Source organism: Muscardinus avellanarius (assembly GCF_963383645.1).
Source record: "Muscardinus avellanarius genome assembly, chromosome: 18".
NCBI lineage: Eukaryota > Metazoa > Chordata > Mammalia > Rodentia > Gliridae > Muscardinus > Muscardinus avellanarius.
The window spans coordinates 39161710-39178572 of record NC_137804.1 but is presented as its reverse complement, the minus strand read 5'-3'; the positions used below and the strand labels follow the sequence as shown (position 1 = coordinate 39178572).

The following is a 16863-nucleotide window of genomic DNA, read 5'->3' as shown; positions in this document are numbered from 1 at the left end:
ACCTTCAAACTACACCCCCTGCCCTATTTTTTATTCTTTATTTTGAAACAAGGTCTCACTGAGTTGCAGAGGACCTCACTAAGTAGCTGAGGCTGTCCCTGAACCACGATCCTCTTGTCTCAGCCTCCAGAATGCTGGGATTACAAGCATACGTCACCGTGCCTGGATATATATATATATATATTATATATATATATTATATATATATATATTATATATTATATATATATATAAAATATATATATATCCACAGACTATATATATATATATATATATATATATATATATATATAGTGTGTGTGTGTGTGTGTTACCAGGGATGGAACCCAGGGGCATTGTACGTCTGAGCTACACCCCCAGCCTTATTTATTTAGTTTTCTTATTTTCTGAAACAAAATCTCACTGAGTTGCAAATGGCCTTACTAAGTAGCTGAGGCTGTCTGCGAACCACCATCCTCCAGTCTCCGCCTCCCGAGTGCTGAGATTACAATCGTGCTCCACCACGCCCAGCAGATCTATCTTTTAATACACATTAACTTCCACAGGGCACGGCAGCACATGCCTGTAATCTCAGTACTTGGGAATCTGAGACAGGAGGTTGCAAGTTTGAGGCCAGCCTCAGCAACTTAACGAGTTCCAGAGCAACTTAGGGAGACCCTTTTTGAAACCAAAAATAAAATAGGGCTGGGGGTGTAGCTCGGAGATAAAACACCCCTGGGTTCAATCTTCCAGTACCACAATAAATTTTTTTTTAATGAAAGAAAATTAAAACCCCCATGCATTTAAACAGAGACCATTGCTAATGGTTGATGAGTGAGACCCAGCGTGAGCCCTGCAGGGTGTCCCCATGTCCCCAGCCAGGGGGCTCTTGGGACTGTGAAGGACCTTACCATGCCAGGGCTGCCAGTGTCAGAGGCAGCCTTGATGGACAGTGTGTATGACTCTGGCTCAGCTGTCCATTTCCGGATCCTTTTGAACCAGTGCCTGTACTGCTCGCGGACCTGCAGAGGCAGAGGGCCCAGGTGGGCGCTGGGAGGGCCAGGCTCGGGGAGCCGGGGTGAGCCTCTGTGGTACCTGCTGGCTGAGGATGCAGTACACCAGGAAGATGAAGGCTCCTTGGGTGGTGTTGACGATGGTGAAGAGATAGGCCATGACAGGAGCAGCTGAGCCCACCTGCAGGATGCCCAGACCCCAGGTACACCCCAGGATGAAGAGCTGAGCCGTCGCCTTAAACGTCAGCATCCTGTGTGGGATGAGAAAGGGAGGCAAAACGTGAAGAAGCAACAGGACCGGGCTGTTCTGTCTCCGCCTATGATGCCCCTACTCCCTGTGATGGAGTCTCGACGGGGCTGTGTTCACTGCTGTAAACGATGCCCCCACACAGAAAAGCCAATTGGGCCCAGGAGAGGATTTTGACTTCAAACAAGAAGGGACAGTGACATCTGTACTTTAAGGGTTTTTTTTTTGGGGGGGGTACTAGGATTAAACCCAGGGGTGTTCTACCTTCAAGTGTCACCCCCAGCCCTATTTTTTACTTTTAAACAGGGTCTCGCTAATTTGCTAAGTTGCTGAGGCTGGCCTCAAACCTGTGATCATCCTGTCTCAGCCTCCCAAGTATTGGGGTTGAGTCTGTATTGATTGGTAATAAAGGCTGTATTAATTGCTAATAAGAACAAGCTTTCATACTTAGGTGGAACAGTAAAATCCTTTTCTTTTTCTCTAAGTTGTCAGTCAGCTAAAAGTTGCCTGTTAGCCCAGCCAAACACTGAATGCTGATTTTACAGACACCTACACTTGGAAAAGAATTATGCAAACTCTCACAAAAGTTTGGACTAAAATTAAAAGATGAAAAGCAAGCTGTCTTAACCCAATATTAATTACTAATAATACAAAATAGTTAAAGCCCTAAAACCTCTATACTTAAAAAGGCTTTTAAGTATAAAAGCTTTGCCTTTTCTTTGCTATAAAACAGGCTTTTAACATAGTAACTTCTAGTAGATAGAGATAAGAGAATGCTGAGAACTTACTAAGGACACAGATGTACAACAAGCTTTAAACTTTAAGAGGAAATCTGGGCTTGGTGGCGCATGCTTGTAATCCTAGTACTTGGGAGGCTGAGACAGGAGGATTGCAGCTAATTAGTGAGGCCCTCTGCAACTTAGTGAGATCCTGTTTCAAAATAAAGAATAAAATATAGGGCTGGGAGTGTAGCTCGGAGGCAGAATGTCCCTGGGTTCCAACCCCACTACCACAAAACAAACAAATAAACCACCTTTAAGGGTAAAAGTAAACAAAGGACAGAGTGGGCCTCTACCCCGCAGCACCTGACCTTGCCCACTGAGTGGTGCCTTTGGTTAGTGATGTCAGACCTGGAAGCTAACCCAGGGGCCAACATGGAAGAGATAACTAATGGGCCAGCACGGTGGGAAAAGATTATTGGCTAGCAGGATAGGAGGGATAAGATAAAAAATTCGTATAAAAAGGCTTCATTCTCTAGGGTGTCAACTTAGTGAGACCCTGTTTCAAAATAAAAAAAAAAGGTCTGGAGGTGTAGCTTGGAGGTAGAATGCCCCTGGGTTCAATGCCCAGTACTACCAGGGGAAAAAAAAGGCCCCCAAGGTAGGACATGTGGGAGGGGCGCTGAGCGCATCCTTTGCTCTGGGGATCAAGTGTGTCTGTGGGTCCATCTCACCTTGTGTTCTTGAGGGTGGACACATCGCCACTGAGGGAGGAGAGTTTGCTTTTCACAATCCAGAGGGTCATGAGAAAGAGACCCAAGTTGACCTTCAGGACAACACAGAAATTTATTAATACTTTCTTTTCTTTGCAGTGCAGATGAGACCCAGGCCCCTGAGCCTGGCAAGCAGTCTACTGTGCCCCACTCACCGAAGGTTCACTGAATACAGTTTTAAACCTGTTCCAGCTCTCTCTCTTGTAGTACTGAGGACTGAACCCAGGGGAATTCTACCTCCAGGCTACAGACCCATCCGTATTTTTCTTTTCTTTTTTGGTGGTACTGGGAATGGAACCCAGGGCCTTCTACCTCTGGGCTACACTCCCAGACCTATTTTATATTTTATTTGGAAACAGGGTCTCTTAAGCCAGCTGTGCGATCCTCCTGTCTCAGCCTCCCAAGCGCGGGGATTACAAGTGTACACCACGAGGCCCGACCACCCATCCCTAAATTGCTGAGGCTGGTCTTGAACCTGTGATCTTTCTGCTTCAGTCTCCCACATACTGGGACTACATGCACCTGGTTTGTCATCTTTTGATTCTAGCTGGTCTTACATAAATTCTCCACTTTTGTAGCTTCCACCGTTTGGCAATAGTGTTAGAATTGGTGAATTCAGGGGAAGCCCTGGGAAACCCAACCTGACCCGGAGCAGGGACACTTCTGCTATCATCGCCACCTATATAATCCTGCTCTTGTAACGACCCTCAGACGAATGGCAAGGACTTCTTACAGCTTCACTCACAAGGATGATGGCGTAGACAGGCCCGAGGAAGCCCCACACAAACCCCTCTTCTGGGTTGAGCCAGCAGCTGAGCAAGAGAGAGAGGAGTCATTGGTCTCTGAAGATAAGAAAGGTTATTTAAATCTCTTCCCTCCCTCCTTCTGTCCCCTCCTCCTTTTCTCAACAAACACTGAATACCTCTGTAACAGGCTCTGTGTCTGGCTATGAAGAGGCAGAGGAAACAAACACAGTTTAATGGTAAATGATACACACCATCCATCCTTTTCTGATCACACATCCTTCCTATCACAGAGGTCAACGCAATCCTGAATCTTTTTTTATTTTTTGGTGGTACTGGGGTTCCTGGAAACCCTTCTACCTCCGGGCTACACTCCCAGACCTATTTTATATTTTTATTTGGAAACAGGGTCTCTTAAGCCAGCGCGATCCTCCTGTCTCTGCCTCCCAAGCGCGGGAATTACAAGCCTGCGCCACCACGCCCAGCTTTTATTTTATTTTTTAAAATTTAAAACAGGCCACTCTAGGTTGCTGAGGCTGACCTCCAGCCTGCGAGCCTCCGGTCTCTGCCTCCAAGTCCTGGGATTGCAGGCGTGGCCACCACACGGGGCCCCTGTCTGTATTCAGCTTGGAAATCCTGGGCATGCTACTCTGGTTCTAGCAGTGGCCGCAGGCAGGCTCCGCGGGCAGGACGGTCGAATCTACACTCACCGGGCCCGAGTTCCATAAAGGTGAGGCCTGCAGGCGGCAGAGACGGCCACAACGACGGCCGGGGCCCCATAGCCCAGCGGGAACATGAGCCAATTCATGGGTCTGTTTCTGCGGGAGTAGCTGAGCACCGTGAGGTTCCGCGCGGTGAGGAAGAGGTGCAGCCCCTCCAGCAGCATCCAGCAGAAGGCGGCCAGGTAGAGGTAGTGCAGCGCGCCCGCGGTCACCGCGCACAGCACCTGCGGGGAGGGCGTGCGTGCGGGCGGAGCGGCCTCCTCCGAGGGCCACTCGTCGGGGCAATTCTGATCTACACGCATGCGCGCACAGTGAGTCACCAAGGGTGGGCTGCACTTGCGACGGTGGGTGGGTGAGATTACAGCACAGAGCGTGCAATCCCTGCTGCCTGGGGACGGTACTGCCAAGAAAGCACAGCCCCAGGCCTCACCCACCTTCGGGATGCGGGCAGAAGCGAAGCTACTGCCAGTCCTATGGTCCTGTGCCGGTGTAGTGATAAGGCTAAGTACAGTAGGTGGCAATGATAACATTTGCTGTGCCTCTGTACCCTTTTCATGATTTTATTCAGTTATTTTTGGTACTGGGGATTGAACCCAGGAGCATTTCCCCAAGCTACATCCCCAGACAGATTTTCCTTTATTTGGAAACAGTATCTTTCGTCACTAAGTTGCTGGAAACCTCTCTAAGTTGCTGGCTTCAAACTTGCACTTCTCCTGTCTCAGCCTCCCAGGTACAGGGATTACAGGGGCGAATGGTCACATCTGGGGGTTTTATTTTTAGTAGGTTTAGTGGTGCACTGTAACCGCACATCACAGTGCGGTTCAAAGGGATGCCTTCATACATGCACACAGCACCGGGTGTATCCCCTTTGCATCCCTCTCAACTTCTGCCTCCTCCCTCCCGGTACAAGTTAGTGAGACTAGCTTCATACCATGGACATGACATTTGAACTGTTCCCTTCCTTAGTCCCCACATCCTCACCAGCATTTACTATTATTTGTATTCTTGACGATGCCAATCTAACTGGAGTTAGAATCTGAGTGTAGTTTAGTTTTTGGTTTTTTTTTGCATTTTCGTAATTGCTAGTAATGGCAAACATTTTTTTTCATATATCTGTTGGCTAATCTGTATGCTTTTGAGAAATGTCTATTCAGTTTTTTGATGTGGGTTTCTTTGTTATTTTAGTATTTAAGCTTTTGAGTTCTTTATGTACACAAGATACTAGTCCTCTATCAGAGGAGAAGTTGGCAAAGACTTTCTCCCACTCTTTAGGCTCTCTTCAGACTCGTGGAAATTTCCTCTGCTCTGCAGAAGCTCTTTCTGCTATATGAACACATTTACTCTAAAATATTCTGCTCTGTGACACCAGCAGCAAGCTCGTGTTTACTGTGTCTCTTGATGGCATCAGGAGGCCGTGTCTCACGACTGAGACACGTGTGAGACTGAGCGTGTGTGTATGTTCTGCAATGTTCACATATGATTACATTCCCTGACAATGTGATCTCTGTTGCTAAGCAACACATGAGTGTATCCAGTGGGGTTGTGGACAGAGGATTTGTTTTCTAGTTGAATCAGTTGATGTCAGATTGGCATCTGTCCCCTCTAAACTTCCCCAGGACCCACGGCCATCTTATTAAGGAATCTGACCAGCCCGGCTCCATAAGCCTCGCATCTCTTGGGGCATACGGGCTTCTTTGAGACACCATCAGTACCTGGGGTTGTGTGCGGTCGATGGCCGTGAGGAAGAGGAGGTGGGCCAGGAAGAGGCAGAGCGCGAGCTGCAGGTGCAGTGAGGTGCTGGTGTTCTGGATGGTTCTGCAGAGGAGGAAGGTGGCGGCCGCCAGGGCAAGGCACAGCAGAGAGAGGCCCAGCCCCACACAGGTGACGACGTGCAGCGCGGGGTCCTGCTCCTGCGCCCAGGGAGTCACGGTCACGCTCCCTGCGCTGGAGCAGTGACCTCCCCAACATTTTTATCATTTGACTTAGCAGATTCAAGAATGGAGGGACCACGTGTAGGGGTGGCAGTACTTGGGAGACTGAGGCAGGAGAATTGCAGCTCTGTGGGTGAGGCAAGACGAGCCCCTGTGTGGGGCAGGAGGTGGGCGACTCCTTAATGTCCCCCTTCTTCCGTTTGAATTTTTATTTTTTTATTATTTATTTATTTACTTATTTTGCGGGTCTGCGGGTAGAACCCAGGGGGCATTCGACCTCTGAGCTACACCCCCAGCACTATTTTTTATTCTTTATTTTGAAGCAGGGCCTCACTAAGTAGCTAAGTCCGTCCAGTCTCAGCCTCCCCAATGCTGGGATTACAAGCGTGCGCCACCACGCCCGGCTCTTCAGAAGGATTTTGCAGGTGGAATTTAGGTCCTTATCTGTTGACCTTCAGCTAGGGAGTTTGTCCTGGTGGCCAGACCTGTTCACGCCATCCTAAAGGGATGCTTGCTGGAAAAACACTCCTGGGCCCTCACCTGTCCGTCCCAGTGGGCCATGAGGACGGCAAAGCTGCTTAAGTGGGAGCAGCGGCACGTGGTGCTGGCGTCTCTGGTGCCTGCCACCTGGCAGCCGGCGGTGGTCCAGTGACCACAGCCATGTTGGCTGCGCTCCCAGAAGACACAAAGCACCTGGAGCCTGGGGTCTGCGGCCACTGGCTGGAGAAAGAGGGCCCAGGTGGAGCGGGTACATCCTGGCGCTGACCCGCAACTAGGTTAGGGAGGGCTGACTCCTAGGAGAGGTGATTTCCGGGGGGGGGGGTGTCCCACTGAACCCCAAGGTTATGCCTGGGACTCTTCCCCCGCCATGCCCCTCCCCCAGCACTCACACGATGGGAGAAGGTAAAGGTGACTGGGGAGTCGAGGCTCCGTGTGTCTTGGCTGCTTAGAAAGGCTGAGGTGACATCAGACAGCAGGACAGGGGAGACGCTCTGCCCGGGGGCCGCCTGCCTCTCGGGCTCCAGGATGAGGGGGGCCCCAGCCAGCAGCCTGCCCATCCCTGGGCTGGAGACGAAGCCCACCACCGAGGGGCCTGCGGGCCAGGCCAGGGTGAGTCTCGGACCCATGCCAGGCTGGTTCCCAAGGCAGACTCGCCCTCTGGCCTCGGCCCTCCCAGCCTCCCGAGCCTCTGATGCTCCACTGTACGTCCCTGGGCATCGGTCCCACCATGAGGCCTCGGCGACCTTCTCCCCATCTCAGACACTACCTATGTGGCCAGGGTCCTGCGCCGCAGTCCAGTCCAGCTCCATCTCTGCCCTGGACAGATTCAAGGTGACGCTTCCAGTTCCGTGATCCTGCACCTCCAGGGACAGTTCTGTGAGTTGTGGGAATTACGTAAGAGGAGTTAGGTTAGCACTCCTACACTTGCAATGGATATATATAATCTATAACATATATGTAAAATAGATAGCCGGGCATGGTGGTGCATGCTTGTAATCCCAGCATTTGGGAGACTGAGACAGGAGGATTGGGGTTCTCGGACAGCCTCAGCTACTTAGTGAGGCCCTCTGCAACTCAGTGAGACCCTGTTTCAAAATAAAGGATAAAAAATAGAGCTGGGGTGTAGCTCGGAGGTCGAATGCCCCTGGGTTCCATCCCCAGACCCGAAAAAATATAAATAAATAAATAAATGTATATTATACATATAGCATATGGATGGATATGTCATATAACATACAATATATACATATAGCATACACATATGCACATATTGCACACATGACTTATACATGTACATGTGCACATTTCATATACACATAGCATACATGACACAGACAGCAATATGACACCCAAAGGTGGGAACAACCCAGATATTCATCAGTGGATGGGTGGCTAAACAAAACATCCATACAATGGAATAATAGTCAGCCATGAAAAGGGCGATGTGTCATACATGGATGAACCTCAGAAACATTATAGCAGGTGGAAGAAACTAGAATAGGTCACATATTGTATGATTCCATCTAAACTAAGTATTAGGACTAGGAAAATCCATGGAGGCAGAAAGCAGGTTAGTGGATATTGGGGCTGGGGTGATCGCTTAGGAGGTACCTGCTTACTTTGGGGGGTGGTGAAATGTTCTAGAAAGAGAGGTGACGGTCACACAAGTGTGTGAATGTGCTTCACTCCACAGACGTGGAAAGAGTGAGTTTTAAATGGTGTGTTAAAAAGGCAAATTGTATGTTAAGTGCATTTTGTGCACGTGTGGTTCTGGGAGTCCAAGCCGGGGGCACTCTACGTCCTCAGCCCTTTTTGTTTAGAATCAGTGTCACGCAGCCAGGCGTGATGGCGCAGGCTTGTAATCCCAAAAAATAAAAAAAAAGTAAAAAGAATTAGTGTCGCGCTAGGCTGACGTGAGCTCGCTTTGTTGCTGAGGCTGTCCCTGAACCTGTGATCCTGCTGTCTCATCCTCACAAGTACTGAGCTTACCGTGTGCACCACCACTCCTAGCTTGTTAGGTGGGTTTTAAAACAATAAAACCATTAAATAGGATGAATTCATATTCTTTTCAATTAAATTGTTTTTGAAGCAGTTTCTATTGTGCAGTGTGAATTTCCTCATTGATTCTTCACTGCTGATAATTTATTACAATGAAAATGTTTATTATTTTTATGCATTTGTCTTAAATATTTTGACGTCCTTATGAGAGTAACACAGGTGCATGTGGGTCTCTGCTCTGGAGGGCTCTGGAGAGGAAGGAGCCGGGAACGTGGGCCGGGAGCCTGGGGAGACTGGGGCTCACCAGTGCTTGCAGAGTAACTGAAGGTCGGTGAGCCCTGGGGCAGAGCCTGGCTCAGCGCTCGCAGGGCATCCTCCAGGCCCACGAGCAGGTGGGTGGCCACGCAGTGCTGCTGTGGCTGGGGCAGGGTCTCCAGGTCCCCGGGGGTCTCCAGCAGCTCATCCAGACTGTGCACAAGCCCCTGGAAGGAAGGGGATACAGAGCCAGCGGCTGGCCAGAGGGGCGGCAAGAAGAGACTGACCCTGAGAACAGGCCCCAGAGAAGCGCAGCTGGGGAGGAAGCATCCAGCCGAGAGGTCCTGCCTTCAGTGAACTCCTGAGGACCCTGGTCAGAGCAGGGGAGAGGAGAGGAAATGCGCTTGGGTGTGTCACTCTAGGACCACCGGGGTCCTCTCCCTCAGCCCTGGGAGGGGCGGGGCGAGCGCGGGACCCCAGACCCATGCTGCACGGAAACCTCAGCCTGGCCCCTGCGGCCGCCCTCACCTGGATGGTGTCCCTGGCCTCGCCGGGCTGGAAGTCTCTGTGCAGATCCTGGACTTTGTCAAAGAAGCTCGAGAGACTCTGGGGGAGGGAGACGAGGGCCACGGGTGGGCGGGGGCTCAGCGCAAGGGGCGAGGGGTTCCCGGGCTGCGGTCAGGGCACCACTCACCTGGCTGAGGATTCCGGGCGGCAGGGGCCAGGTGAAGAAGGGTCTGGCTGCGGGGACAGGGCAGGGGCTGGTCAGGCTGAGTGCCTGCGGGGCGGGGCGGGGCGGGGCGGGGCAGGGCCGTCGGTACCTTTGCAGCTAGTATTCTTCTGGCCATCCACAGACCCGGGAACCAGCTCCCAGCCCGATCCGCATCGGCACCAGAAGGAGCCCGGGGTGTTGACGCAGACCGCGGAGCTGTGGCACCCAGGCTGCCCCGGGCCGCACTCGTCCACATCTGGGGAGCGAAGACCTGGTCAGTTCCAGCCCCAGCAGGGTCAGCGACCTCCCTCCTGTCCGAGCCTCGCCCTTTCTAAGGGGGGTGGGGGGTGCTGGCCGCATGTGCCTGTACCCCCCACCCCCACCCCGTAGTGCTGGCCCTAGGTTATGGAAGCGGGTGGTGCACGCCTGTAACCTCAGACTTGGGAAGCCGAGACAGGAGAATGGCAGGATGGAGGCCAGCCTCAGCAGCTGATCAGGATCCTCAGTATCTTAGTGAGACCTTGTTTCAAAATAAAAATAGAATATGGCTGGGGGTGAAGCTCAAAGGGGTTCAATCCCCAGTACCAAATAATTGATGATGATGACGATGATGAGGATGAAGGAGGAGGAGGAGGAGGAGGAGGAGGGAGAGGAGGAGGAGGAGGAGGAGGAGGAGGAGGAGGAGGAGGAGGGAGAGCAGAGCCAGCAGGTCTGCCCTACACAGACGCCCAGTGTGAAACCCAAGCCACCTTCCTCTCAGGCGTCAGCACAAACAGCTGACCCATCCTGAGCCCTGCCTGGGGTCCCTGGAGCCAGCGCTGGCTCCCAGCTCCCTGCGGGCCCAGGTCTTCACATCTAGCCCTCAGGCCTGGCCCAGCAGGGCGCTCCCTGTCTCGGTGTTGGGGGGCAGGCTTGGCACTGTGGGTCCCTGGGCGCGGCCTGGGCTGCGGACCTTCGCAGACGGTGCTGTTGGGGCCGTGAGGGGACCCGGGAGCCGGCCTCCAGCCGGGCCGGCAGCGGCACTGGTAGCTGCCCACGGAGTTGAGGCAGTGCGTGGAGTTGTGGCACGGGCTCTGTCCAGACCTGCACTCGTTCACATCTGAGGACGGAGCCGAGGGTCAGGGCGGCCCTGACCAGCTCGCCACCACCTCCCGTCTCCTCTCCACCCCTAACCCAGGACCTCGGCGGCCCCACTGCCCTGGCGACCTCATCTCCACCGCGAGGTGGCGCGGCCAGGCCACTGAGTCACGGGGGCGGCGCCCGCGGCTCCCTCCTGGCCACCGGCCTTCTCAGAACTACACGTGCCACCTCCTCTCTGCTCCTTCACGGGGTCTGGGCGCTCGACCTCGCGGGAGGCCGGGATGCTCGGCGTCCCCGCCCCGCGGCCTCCTCTTCCCGGGCCTCTACCTGCGCACTGCCTCCGGTCCTCCGGGTCGGGCTGGAAGCCGGGCGCACACTCGCAGGTGTAGTTGCCCGCCGTGTTGATGCACGTGCCGCGGCCCCTGCAGATGTGGGGGCTCCGCTCACACTCGTCCACGTCTGCGGGAGGAAGCAGGGAGGCTGAGCAAGGGGCCTGTGTCCCACCTCACCCAGCTCATCTGAACCTCTGCCCACCCACCCAGCTGAGCCCCACCCAGCCCCGACTCAAGGTAACCACAGGCCTTCCGGCTAGCAGGAGAATGGTCCCTGAGCGCCACTGGAGTGGTGGGGGCTCCTGCATCCCAGGGCGAGCCCCAGGTGAGGAGGGGCTGAGGCCAGCCCACTCTTCACCCCCAATGCACCCCCACCCTCAGCTCAGCCTCCTTACCTCTGGCGTTTGCTGACCTTTCATATTTTGGACCCCAGGGCCCGACCCCAGAAGCATTGCACCTCTGAGCTATGCCCCAGCCCTTTTTTAGGTTTTTTTTTTTTTTTTTTTGAAACAGGGCCTCACTAAATAGCTGAGGCTGTCCATGAACCTGCAATCCTCCTGTCTCAGCCTCCCAAGTACTGGGATTACAGGCATGTGCCACCACCATGCCTGCATTCTGGAATAATATTTTAAACACAGAGGTGCATGCAACACCTACTCTGTGCCGGGCTCTTGAAGGCTTAGACTGTTCTCGATCCTCCTAGAAGATGCAGGAGGTAGACACTGTGATTATCATCGTGTGATTTTGCGAATGCCGTGCAGCTGGCAGGTGGCAAAGCCAGGATGTGGGTCCAGGCAGCTGGCTGAGAGCTCACCCTTGGTTCTCAGGTTCTCTCTCCTCCCTCCCTCTGTGTGTGTTGAGGGAATCTTTTTTGTTGTTGTTGTTGTTTAGTGGTACTGGGGATGGAACCCAGAGGCTTTCTACCTTTGGGCGACACTCCCAGACCTATTTTCTATTTTATTTGGAAACGGTCTTACTAAGTAGCTGAAGCTGGCTTCAAACTTGTGCAATCCTCCTGTCTCAGCCTCCCAAGCATGGGGATTACAAGCGTGCGCCACCACACCCGGCTTTCCAGGGTTTCTTAGGACGTACACTGAGATTGTCATCTTGGACCGGCTCAGTTTGGATACATGGAATTTGTCTGGGTGGGATTTGTCCACAAGAGGACAGATTGCAAGGGACCTGGTGTAATCTCTGAGGTGCGGTCGGTCTTTGGTGTTGTCTGTACTAAGTAATGTTTAATCTGTCCTTCCTCCAAGCTTGCCACGTGCCTGCCTTATCGTAACCTGTGACAAGTGCTAGCTTCTGTGTTTGATTAACTTTTATGATGCGTTGTCTAAAGTTTCTATAAAAGTAAGGTGCTGGCTCCAGATGGTCAAGGCAGATTTGTCATCTATCTCCTGCCCGAACCCCCCAATTATTAAATACATGTTCTCAAAATTATTATGTCAGACTCCTTCATGTCAATTTTGTGGGAGACTAGTCTTGTCAGGAAGCTGCCTTGAGCGGTGACCTTCCGTGGCAGGTACCACAGAACAGTTTCCAGGGAGCTGCGGAAAGCAGCAACCTTCTGTGGCGGGACCACGGAGCCAGCAGCGCCTGCGAGCCCCGCTGTATGTGTGTGGTGGACAGGCCTGTGCACGCCTGTCCCGTCGCAGACCAGGTGCCGCACGTGTAACCCGTCCCCTGGCCACCAGGGGTCTCACGGTGGGGACAGGCTGGGGCGGCTCATACCTTCACACGTGTTTTCACTCTCATTCCTGAAGTTTCTTGGCCCAGAACTGGGCTCGTATCCTGGGGCGCAGGTGCAGTAGTAGCCCCCCTCCACATTCTCACAGTCTGCCAGTCTTCCGCAGGACACCGACCAGGGTGACACACACTCGTTGATGTCTGCAACAGAACAGGGCGAAGGGTCACCCCCGCAGGTGTGACTTCTCTCAGGGAAGAGACCCGGGTCTCCAAGCTGACTCTGCTGTAACAGCTGGACACAGCAGACCTCAGGGCCCTCCTGAGCTGGGCCGGGCTGCTCTGAAGTCCTGAGGGACCCCTCTGTTCATCTCTGCCCCTGAGCCCAAGAATGCCTAGGTTCAGGTGCTGTCCCACATGGGGCCTCGTAGGAGATCCGCATCCCCTCTTCATCCTTGAGAGGTAGAGGGGTGCTGACCTGGTTCCTGGACCCTCCCAGGGCTGATCTTTCAAATGTGGGATGCTAAGGGCAGGCTCCATTAAGGGGAATGTGGCACTGATGATCGATCACTCTTGGTGCCAAAGAGGGTGCCAGCCTGGATGACCCTCCTCATCAACCCCGAGAGTATTCTAGGTACTAGTCCTCTATCAGAAGAGCTGCTGGCAAAGATTTTCTCCTGCGTTGTGTGCTCTCTTTTCATATTTTTGATGTTTCCTTTGCTGGAAAGAAAAAATTTAATTTCTTTTTTTTTTTTTTTTTCGTGATGCTGGGACTAAACACAGAGGCGTTTTATCCCCGAGCTACATCTTCAGCCCTATTTTATTTTCCATTTTGAATCAGGGTCTTGCTAAGTTTCTGAGGGTCTCCCTAAGTTGTTGAGGCTGCCCTCGAACCTGCAGTCTTCTTCTTTTAACCTTCCAAGTACTAGGATCACAGGTTTGCACCACCATGCCTAGTGAAGTTTTTTTTTTGTTTTGTTTTGTTTTTGTTTTTGTTTTTTTGTATGTGCGTATGGTACTGGGGATTGAACCCAGGGCATTCTACCTTCAAGCTACACCCTTAGCCCTATTTTGTTTTCATTTTGAAACAAGGTCTCACTAGGTTGATGAGTCTCACTACTTGCTGAGGCTGTCCTTGAATCTGGGATCCTCCTGCCTCAGTCTCCCAAGTATTGGGATTACAGGCCTGCACCACCATGCCTGGCTCCTAGCAAAGCTTTTTAACTTGATACCATCTCATTGAATGTATTTCCTGAGTTTTTGGGGTCTCATTGACGAAGTCTCTGCCAGCATCTATATGTTATAGAGCTGGTTCTCTGATATCTAGTATATATAAAGAGTCTTAAAATTTTAACACTAAACAAAACCAAAGAACCCACGAAAAAAGGGCAAATGAAACCAAATAGATAGTTCATAGAAGAAGAAATATAAGTGGCCAATAAGCATATGAAAACATGTTCAACATCATTAGGAATCAAGGAAATACAAATCAAAATTACTCTGAGATTCCATTTAAGTCCAGTTAGATTGGTAATCATTAAGAATACAGACAATAATAATAAATGCTGGCAAAGATACAGGGAAACAGGAACTCATATTCTGTTAGTGGGGTTGTAAATTAGTACAGCTGCTATGTAGATCAGTGTGGAGGTTTCTCAACAGACTAGAAATGGACCCACCACAGGACCTCGCTATACCACTCTCGTGTAGCTTTCTCCCTCCCTCCCTCTCTCTCTCTCTCTCTCTCTCTCTCTCTCTCTCTCTCTCTCTCTTCCTTCTGGTTTTTTTTTTTTTTGCAGTACTAAGGATGGAACCCAGGGGCATTGTACTTCCAAGCTACACCTCCAGCCCCATTTTTATTCTTTATTTTGAAACCGGGTCTCACTGAATTGCAGAGGGCCTCACTAAGTAGCTGAGGCTGTCCTCGAACCGCGACCCTCCTGTCTCAGTCCCAAATGCTGGGATTACAAGTGTGCGCCACCACGCCCGGCTCCTCTGTATCTTTCCACAAGAATTGAAGGCAGGATACTATAGTGATCCACGAATAGCTATGTTCAGAGGAGCTCAGCTCACATGGCCTAGGAATCGCCTGAGCTATCAGCAGATACATGGACAAAGAGGATGTGGCGTAGACACACAATGGAGTTTGGCACCACCATAAAGAAGAACAAAATTATATGGCTCAGTGTGTGTTGTTTTTGAAAAATCACCAAGGATTGGATTGAAAGTGTTCTTACCACCCAAAGAATAAGTATGTTAGGTGATGCATATGGCAGTCAGCTCAGTTTAGCCAGTCCACCAATGGATGCATATTTTAAAATATCATCCTAGCTGGGTCTGGTGGTGCACCCTTGTAATCCCAGTGCTTGGGAGGCTGAGACAGGAGGATCGCACAGGTTCGAAGCCAGCCTCAGCTACTTAGTGAGGCTCTCAGCAACTTAGTGAGACCCTGTTTCCAAATAAAATATAAAATAGGTCTGGGAGTATAGCCCGGAGATAGAAAGCCTCTGGGTTCCACCCCCAGTAATATATATAATCATCCTAAGGCATACATATATATAATCATCCTAAGGCAGGCATGGTGGCACACACCTATCATTCCAGTACTTGGGAGGCTGAGATGGGAGGAACACAGGTTCAAGGCCAGCCTCAGCAATTTATAGTCTCAGCCTCAGCAATCTAATGAGACCTTGTTTCAAACTATAAAATAACAAAGGGCTGGGGGTGTAGCTTGGAGGTAGAATGTTCCTGGTTCCACTCCCCAACACCATCAAATAAATAAATAAATAAGTAAGTAAATAAGTAAATAAATAAATAAATAAATGGCTGGGAATGTAGCTCAGAGTTCAATCTAAGATATCCCCTGGATTCAATCCCCAGTTAAAAAAAAAAAAAGCAAAATGTCATTATACCATTCTACTTATACTTGCCAGTTCAAGAGAGGAAGGAAGGAGAAAGCAGACAGGATTTCTAGAGAAGGAGGGCCGCAATGGCTGCCCTCAACAGAAACGTCCCTGATGCCGCAGAGCCCAGCACTGGAACCTGGCTGAAGTGGTCCACTTTACAGAGCACCCATTTCTTCAGGATTCTGAGACCAGTCTGTGCCGAGCAGAAGACAGCTTCTCTGTACCACCCCTGCCGCCCATCCTCACAGGCGCCCAAGTGCACCCCACAACCACCACCAGGCGCCCCTCACTCCCAAGGCCACACTCAGAGTGTGGGTGACACCGACGGCTGTCTCAAGGCCACACTAAGTGTGTGACCATGGGACTCTGTCTCCATCTCTCGGGGAATCTCCTCTCATCAGAGTGGGTCCCGGGCGGGGAGTGAGGAAGCGGCCAGAGCGGCTAGAGGCCGAAGCCCTGGGGGTGTTTCCTGCCCTCTTACTACACTCTGTTCTCTGAAGACAAGAGGAAGATGGTCATGAAGCAACCCCCTTTGGGTATCTCAGACTCCCACAGAGTGGAGGATGGACACAAATGGCTGAAAGGCACAGGTGAGGGAGAACCAGTAAAACAAGAAAGAATTAAAATACAGACAGAGCCAGGTGCAGTGGAGCATGGCTGTAAGACTGGAACTTGGGAGGCTGAGATAGGAGGAGCCAAGTTTCAAGGCCAGCCTCAGCAAGGTAGTGAGAACCTGTTCCAAAAAAAAAAAGCCAGGAGTGGTGGCACATGCCTGTACTCCCATTTTTGGGAGGTTAAGATAGGAGGATTGCAGGTTCAAGGTCAGCCTCAGCAATTTACTTAGACCTGTTTCAAAATAAAAAATAAAACAGGGCTGGGAGTTTAACTTGGAGGTAGAATGCCTCTGGGTTTAATCCCCATTACAGCAAAACAAAACACACACACACACACACACACACACACACACACACACACACACAAAGTGAAACAAAACCAAAACCACAACAACAATAAATCAAAGCGACTGGCAGAATGGCCCTGTATGGTCCAGTGAGGGATCAAAAACTCTTAGAAACCACAGGAACTCACCATCACGATGGGGCCGTGCAGGCCCTGGTCTACCTGATCAATTCTTCGCACCCTGGAGCCCCTGCTGGTGCCCTCCCCTGGCTGTACAAGTCAACAGGAGGACGGCAGGGCGGGGGTGATGCCCGCCTCAGCGTCAGGCGCAGCCACCTGGTGAGGGGACACTTCCTCCTCTGTCCC

The 16863-nt window shown here is 51.5% G+C and overlaps 1 protein-coding gene across 1 annotated transcript in view; it reads right to left on the bottom strand.

The window, feature by feature from the left end:
• Positions 1–16863, bottom strand: part of LOC308276572 (adhesion G protein-coupled receptor E2-like) — a gene marked incomplete at both ends in the record, with an annotated part of 31884 nt that overhangs the window by 9861 nt on the left and 5160 nt on the right. Inside the window, 17 exons of the mRNA XM_080715398.1 lie at positions 891–1001; positions 1075–1243; positions 2693–2784; positions 3477–3543; positions 4185–4420; positions 5909–6106; positions 6668–6847; positions 7018–7220; positions 7395–7502; positions 8931–9108; positions 9410–9487; positions 9576–9622; positions 9703–9849; positions 10546–10692; positions 12740–12895; positions 13109–13214; positions 16687–16767. Coding sequence (XP_080571524.1) covers positions 891–1001; positions 1075–1243; positions 2693–2784; positions 3477–3543; positions 4185–4420; positions 5909–6106; positions 6668–6847; positions 7018–7220; positions 7395–7502; positions 8931–9108; positions 9410–9487; positions 9576–9622; positions 9703–9849; positions 10546–10692; positions 12740–12895; positions 13109–13214; positions 16687–16767 — 2304 coding nt within the window. The remainder of the gene's footprint in view (positions 1–890; positions 1002–1074; positions 1244–2692; positions 2785–3476; positions 3544–4184; positions 4421–5908; positions 6107–6667; positions 6848–7017; positions 7221–7394; positions 7503–8930; positions 9109–9409; positions 9488–9575; positions 9623–9702; positions 9850–10545; positions 10693–12739; positions 12896–13108; positions 13215–16686; positions 16768–16863) is intronic.